General features: G+C 36.1%; 1 protein-coding gene across 1 annotated transcript; it reads left to right on the plus strand.

The window, feature by feature from the left end:
- Positions 1–716: 716 nt before the first annotated feature.
- LOC147366123 (trace amine-associated receptor 7a-like) lies at positions 717–4,255 on the plus strand. Its single transcript, XM_086316172.1, has 3 exons — positions 717–812; positions 1,712–1,747; positions 3,218–4,255. Exons 1-3 carry the CDS (start codon positions 717–719, stop codon positions 4,253–4,255), a joined length of 1,170 nt encoding a protein of 389 aa, XP_086172298.1.
- The last annotated feature ends 3,317 nt before the right edge of the window (positions 4,256–7,572 follow it).

Below are 7,572 nucleotides of genomic sequence, written 5' to 3' on the forward strand. Positions count from 1 at the left end.
CCTTGGTTTAGGGGAGAAATAAAACTTAATATAACTGGTCAAGATTAAAAAGTTTATCAATATAAATTTGTTTTCTGGATAAGAAATTAAAATGAGGAAATTTAGTTTAAAAAATTTCCATTTTTATTTATTTATTTATTTTTTTAAATTAATTTTATTCTATTCTCAAACTTTACATAATTGTATTAGTTCTGCCAAACATCAAAATGAATCCACCACGGGTATACATGTGGTATACATTAAAAATTTCCATTTTTAATGGCATAGAATATAGTGTAGGATATAATTTCAAATTTGAGAAAAGCTGTTCCTCAAATTTAATGAAACAAACATTGTTTAAAGTGAGTTTCCTCAACCATCTCCTAGAAATGTGTTTCCAAAAGCACGTTGGTCATCTTTCCTTATTGCTAAGATTTTTTACTTTTCCATTTCCCAGTCTTCTGGTGAATACATTTTTTTTGTATTTTCACCCTTCATGCTCACCTCCCTGTTATTTTCAATGCTCATTTTCTTCTTCCTATTTTTATCTTAACATCATGTTTCAAAATTTAAAATTTCCATATAATAAAAAATCAAGTTGTGAATAAGAGAAACTTGAAATACCTCTTTAGAACATCTATTCTATTTTGATTGCTTTGGTTGAAATGAGGAATAAGTAGGATTATTTTCCTAACACTTCAGACTTGCAAGGCCAGAGTCTGTTGGGACAGGAGGAAATGGTGTTCAATAGATTTGAGGTAGTTCTGGACAATAGCAAAACTTCCTTGCATCCAGGAGTAAGAGTAGGAAGGATAATTGGAGACCAGAAATTAGTAAGAAAATAGTGAAGGTCTATTGGGAAGGGTAACCCATTTCTCTGAATATGGTCTGAGTTGAGAGTGATAATAAATGATAAGCTCATGTAATTGGTTATAGAAGCCCTATATGGAGATCCACATCCTAAACCCTAGAACCCGTCAATGCTAATCTTATTTGAAAAATAAAGCACTTGAAGATGTGATTAAGAACCTTTAGATGGAAAAGTTATCCTGGATTATTTGAGTGAGTACATCACATGTATCACCCTGCATGTTCATCTAAGGAAGAGGCACTAGGAGATTACCCACAGAGAGAAAAAGTTGATGTGATAACAGGAGCAGAGATTAGAGTGATGAGGCCACAAGCCAAAGACTGCTGGAAGTCAGCAGAAACTAAAGGAGGCTGGGGATGGATTCTTTCCTAGACCCTCCAGAAGAAGCTTGGTCCTGGTAACACCTTGATTTGGGATTCTATAATTTTGGCCTCTAGAATTATCAGGGAATACCTTTCTGTTGTTTCAAGCTACCAAGTTTGTGGTGATTTCTTGAAGCAGTGACAGAAAACTAAGAGTCAAGTATGTTTGAAGGGAGAAGATCCAAGCGTAGGGGGAGCTCATTCTCCATTTTCTGGACAGAAGTCAATAAGAATGGAGACCATAGGGCGGAAATGATCGCCTAGGCTGTCTATGGATGTAGCCTGACAGATCATCTCACCACTCTGGCACAGCACAGGGACAGTAAAAGATTCCTGAGCTACTGAGAGTAGCATGCAGTCATGACAGGTCCTAGAAATCCCCAAGTGTCCCATGGCCCCATGTGTACAAGCATAACTGAAGAATCCATTTCTCTGAGAAGTGAAAGTTTTCCCAACACCACTTACTGAAGAGACTGTCCTTTCTCCATTTGTGTCACAGATTGCCTGCTCTGTCACAGATGAGCTGGCCATAAGCGTGAGTTTATCTTGGGGCTCTCTAGTCAGAGGCCATCGATCTGTGCATCTGTTTTTGTGTCACTTCAGCTTCATAGTATCATTTGAAGTCAAGGAACATGATACTTCCAGCTTTGTTCTTTTTCTCATCACTTTATATCTTTCTTTTTTTTCAATTTTATTTTATTTTTAAACTTTACAAATTGTATTAGTTTTGCCAAATATCAAATTGAACTTTATATGTTTCATATGTGTTAATTTTAGCTTGAAGCACATTATTCTTGCTATTTTCTGTCTGTCTCTCATATTACATGAAGACACCCTTAAAGGGCAGGAGATGTTTCTTGTGTACTCTCCTATCTTTATTTGTGACCCAAATAAATTCTAAATAAATAAACATATATAAATGTTGCCTACATGAATGAATGGAATGCAGGTGAATTCATGGATGTCTTGCAAGGACTTATACCCTATAAATCTTCTCCCACTGAAGCATCTTTGCTTTTTGACTCATATTAAAGAGAATTCTTTCAAATTCCACTGCTGGGTATATCATATGTGATAGATCCTTTTAGTACAGACCTCTTCAGATACAAAAGATCTCTTGTATTTTTAGTTGGCTAAGAATTTTTTCTTTTATCAGTGAATAAAAGTTAAAATTTATCAAATGCATTTTTGCATTTCATTGGATGGTCGTAGAATTCTAATCTGTTAAACTGGTGAATTATAGAATTGTTAAAGCAACCTTCCATTCTTTGCATACACTCTGATCAAGATGTATCATCTTTTAATATGTATTTGACTTCAGTTTGTTTAGTTTGCATCTTTGTTTTTGCGTGAGAGTGTTCCTTTGTTTTTCTTGAGTTTTTCTTGTATCCATGCATGAAACAATACATTTTAACCAGAGATTATTAAGTGTAAGTTTCTTCTTCTTCTTCTTCACACCTTGCAGTATAGGGACTCCACTGTGGATAATTTTGGACATGGGATTTGGCTGCGGTTCCTGGGGGGTTTTGTCATTAACTTTATAGTCAGTCTGAAGAGGGCGGTTGGGTAGTAAAAGGTAACCAGTGAGTAACAAATCATACACATTTACTACCTTTGGCAAAGAGGAATATTCCCCATATATAGATCAGGTAATAAACAAATGCTGATAAATTGTAAAGCAAGAAATCTTTTGTGGCAAAGAATATTTGAAATATTTATTTTCTGTTAAATTCTTATTTGATTTAGAATACTGTTTTAAATTACATTCTAAATTATAAGAAAAATAATAGCTAAGATTTATGGACATTTGAATGGAATATATTGTTATACATTCACAGACTGATATGGATATATGACAGGTGATGGGGATAATGTTTGGTAACTATAACAAAGGTAATCAGTGCAATGAGATCTTTTTTTCTCCCACCAGGAAATAGAAAACTGCTCTATTTTGTGTGACTGAAAAGGGACAGAACTTCTCCAAATCTTTACAAGCTACTGACAGCAGCATCATGAACAGCAGCTACCCAGCGTTGCAGCTGTGCAGCTCTGCTACGAGCACCTGAACGGATCCTGTGTGAAAACCCCCTACTCACTAGGTCCCCGCCTGATCCTGTACACAATGTTTGGTTTTGGAGCTGTGCTGGCTATATTTGGAAATCTCTTGGTAATGATTTCCATTCTCCACTTCAAGCAGCTGCATTCTCCAACCAATTTTTTGATCGCTTCCCTGGCTTGTGCGGACTTCATGGTGGGAGTGACTGTGATGCCCTTCAGCATAGTGAGGTCCGTGGAGAGCTGCTGGTATTTTGGGGAGAGTTACTGTCAATTTCATTCCTGTTTTGACGTGTCATTCTGTCTAGCTTCCATCTACCACTTGTGCTTTATCTCTCTGGACAGGTACATTGCCGTCTCTGACCCGCTGGTCTATCCAATCAGGTTCACTGTGTCTGTTTCTGGCATGTGTATTGCCTTCTCCTGGCTCTTTTCAATTATTTATTCTTTTTCCCTTCTTGGCACAGGAGCAAATGCAGTTGGACTGGAGGATCTAGTAAGTGCTCTCACCTGTGTGGGAGGCTGTCAAATTGCAATAAATCAAAGTTGGGTATTGGTGAATTTTCTATTATTTTTCATCCCCACCCTTGTGATGATAGTTCTTTACTCCAAGATTTTCCTCATTGCTGAACAACAGGCTAGAAAAATTGAGAGTCTGAACATTAAGACTGGGCAATGCTCAGAAAGCTACCAAGACAGAGTGGCCAAGAGGGAGAGAAAGGCAGTGAGAACACTGGGCGTCGCAGTGCTAGCGTTTCTGGTCTCCTGGCTGCCTTACTTCCTGGATGCCATCACTGATGCCTTCCTAGGCTTCATCACTCCCACATATGTTTATGAAATACTGGTTTGGATTGCTTATTATAACTCAGCTATGAACCCCTTGATTTATGCTTTCTTTTATCCTTGGTTTCGAAAAGCCATCAAACTCATTGTCACTGGCAAAGTCTTGAGAGCGAATTCCTCGACAGTAAATTTATTTTCTGGGTAAGTTCACTTTTAAGATCGAGAGATTGAAAATAGATTCACAGTGAACACACCATTGGGTAGAAAACTTAATCATTTATGTGCAAGATCTTCTAAGGCAAAATGCTTCCGATATGACCTAAACACTTAAATTCAGTTTCATCATTCTTTAATCAATATAACATAAAAACCTGGTTGTTATGGAAACCGCATGACCTTAGAGCCAGAAACCTTTAACACCGATCTGGGGCTGCTACTTCTCTCTGAACTTCACTGTGTTTCTCTAGTTAATAATCTCCCCTTTGTAGCATCCTTAAAAAAATTTAAAAGAATGCATGACAAGGATCTAGTATATTTTTGTTATTCTAAATCCTCCCTTTTATTACTTTATGATAGTTCAATCCCTGGTTAAGAGTTTTCTTTATTCCTTTGTAGTATTTTTCTATTAAAATGCAAAGGAGCTGGAAGATCCAGAGGTCCTGGTCTAGGGAGGGCAAAGTATTGAATCTGCACTGTCAGGTTTTCAGATTTCTGAGCCAGGGATATGATGATCAGAGTCAGGTAAAATCAAGCCAGAGACAGATTCTTTACTACCCTATCAGTTGAATTATTTACTATGGGAAAGGTAATTGGTGCCATAAATAACTTTCATTTGTTGAATGAGCTTCTACTTGGTGATTGTCTGCTCATAACATTTCAGCTGTGTTTAGAAATTTTACCAGTTAACTTATGTTTATTGCATGCATTGGTTTCTAAGGTTGTCACTCATTATTGTACTTTATCTTAAATTAATTTACCATTTCCTCACTTTTGCATTATTCCAAAAATTACTTATAAGAGTTTTCAAGGATTCAAACGAAAGCCCAAATTAAAAATGTGTCCAAAAGAATAGAAAACTGAAGTGAAGAGTGTAAAGGATGGCAGACAGAGGCCGATAAATGCATTCTGTGGGATCCACAGATTTGAAACTGAATAAGTTAAGCAACTCACGTTGGATACAACTTAGCCAGCTTTTCAGACATGCAGACTTGTTCTTGGTACTGAGATTGGAGGATGTTGTGTATCTTTTTTTAAAATAAATTTTTAAAAATTTTAAATAAATTGCTTAATTCTATTCTAACTTTAGCTTTGTTGTCATCAGATGTCAAGATTTAAAAGTCAGTGTCACATCTTTGTAGCAGGAGTAAATACACATCAATATATTCTTGTTATTTTTCTGTAATTTCTTGCTTGCTGTAAATCAGTCTTATATTAGCACATCATTTCTATTATTAAACAAATGCTTCTAATTGGTAAACTTTTCCTGAGATAGTGAATTATTTCTGATTATATTCTACTTGTGTGAAACTCTTGATCTGATGATTAAAGATGATAAACATGATTTAAAGGCACTCTAAACTGCTTAGTTTAGCCACAATTCTTCAGTTCTGAACTGGAATTTATCAGCTTATTTTCATTTAGTGGTTTCAATGCAGTAACTTTAATTCTGTTTCACAGCTATAGAGAAATCATATTTCCTCATTTTAAATATAAGAAAGCTAAAATTAAAGTGTTTACAAACTCTGCTGAATATCATAAAGCTTCCAGATTCAAACAAGTGCTTCTAACATCTTGTTCAATACATTTTCAGTTGTCTTTTTTTAGTAGAGCTTCACATGTACTAGACAAATCATTAATTTTTCAACTTTCCTAATCTATATTTCTTCTGTTTTTGTAACTATATCAGGACTTTCTTCTTTAAAAAAATTAAGCTCCTGCTCTCATTTTTCTCTACTATGAATTACTCTGGTTGTGTGGGGACTAATCCATTGGCCTTTGTTTCAATGAACACTTATTGAGTGCTTCTGATATGCAAACCTAAGAATGCTTTGAGTTATAGGCCACTCATTCTGTGCTTGGGACTGACTTACCTGCCCTACTTAGTCTTCACAATACTATGTGAGAGAGAACACTATTGCTATATTATTATTACTTCTGGGTCATAAATGAGGGACACGAGGCATAATGAGGTGAGTCTCATTTGGTGTATTTGTTAAACAATAGAGCTGATACTCACATCCAAAGAATCAGAGAATAAGTAAAGTAACCAATAATTCTTTCTCCTCTGTTGGGGCCCAGGCACTGCAGTCAAGGTATTGAGAGCAATATGAACACAAGACTTTGTACCAATTGTTTTAAAGGAAAAAAATCAGTCATCACAGAGAACAGACTAAACACAATTCTTTGGAGATACCAATACACTGATGGGAGTAATTGATTTAGTGATGTATCATTTTAACCTACAATTCTTCATTATGTATTTTACTGTACAAAGTTTTCCCCCTGAGGGTGAAGGGAGGTTCATTTAAATAAATTACATCTCAATTTCTGCAGCAGGATTGGTCTGCACATCAAGCAAATACAGGCTCTTGTTTTTTCTATTACTGATTATTTGGTTCCTTTGAGCCTCTTCCCCATAGCAAGTCTTTTACATTCAAAACACTTCATGCCATCTTTGTGGTGTGGGTTTCCGAATTGCATTTAACTTTTTTTCATGGATATAGTATATTATTATGATAATGAATGATTATATTTGCACCTTATATGCTCCTTGAATAGCTCATGTATTAACAATATGTTGTAAAGTTTGTCTTCGTTTTTTCCGTGAATGAGAAATTAGAACAGTAGCAATTGATACCTGTCTAAATAGCTCCTACCTTCTTAGGAACCACTTTGTTCATTTGTCCATCACACTACTTGCAGCTTTCCGATCATATGTTGGACATATTTATATTATATTTATACACATATATATTTATAGTGCCCTATCTCTCCTCCTGCACTGTGGCCCACAATGCGTCTGCAATACCGGAGACTTGGGTTTGATCCCTCGGTTGGGAAGATCCACTGGAGGAGGGCATGGCAACCCACTCTAGTATTTTGCCTGGGGAATCCCCATGGACAGAGGAGCCTGGTGGGCTAAAGTCCATAGGGTTGCAAAGAATTGGACATGATTATCAACTAAGCACATCTCTCCCCCACAGTGCATGCCTTGGAAGAAAATGACCTACTTGTTTATATGAGTAGCTTCAAGATGAACCTTCTACTTTGCTTGGAATATAGGGGAAACTCAACACCTATTTGCTGAATAAATAAATGCATGTTTTCTTTAAATATAGAAATACTTCATAGACATTGGAAAAAAATTGCACAGCATGAAAGTTGAGAGTTAAGTTTCATTTAGAGCAAAACAAGAACTGCAGCCCAGGAGATGGCATTTCAGAGAGCTTTGAAGAACTGCTCCGAGGAGGCAAGGGGATATGTAGATATATAGGAGTTATATATATATATAACTAGATATAT

The sequence above is a fragment of the Bos grunniens genome, chromosome 9 (assembly GCF_055505025.1).
Source record: "Bos grunniens cultivar Pamir isolate PY7600 chromosome 9, Bosgru_T2T1.0, whole genome shotgun sequence".
NCBI lineage: Eukaryota > Metazoa > Chordata > Mammalia > Artiodactyla > Bovidae > Bos > Bos grunniens.

Excerpts from the sequence above, each read along its gene's own strand:
- LOC147366123 (XM_086316172.1), top strand. The coding sequence starts at position 717 with ATGGTGTTCAATAGATTTGAGGTAGTTCTGGACAATAGCAAAACTTCC. Across the intron at positions 813-1,711 it reads TAATTGGAGACCAGAAATTA|ATTGCCTGCTCTGTCACAGA; the intron begins GTAAGAAAATAG and ends TTTGTGTCACAG. Across the intron at positions 1,748-3,217 it reads CAGATGAGCTGGCCATAAGC|CAGCATCATGAACAGCAGCT; the intron begins GTGAGTTTATCT and ends AGCTACTGACAG.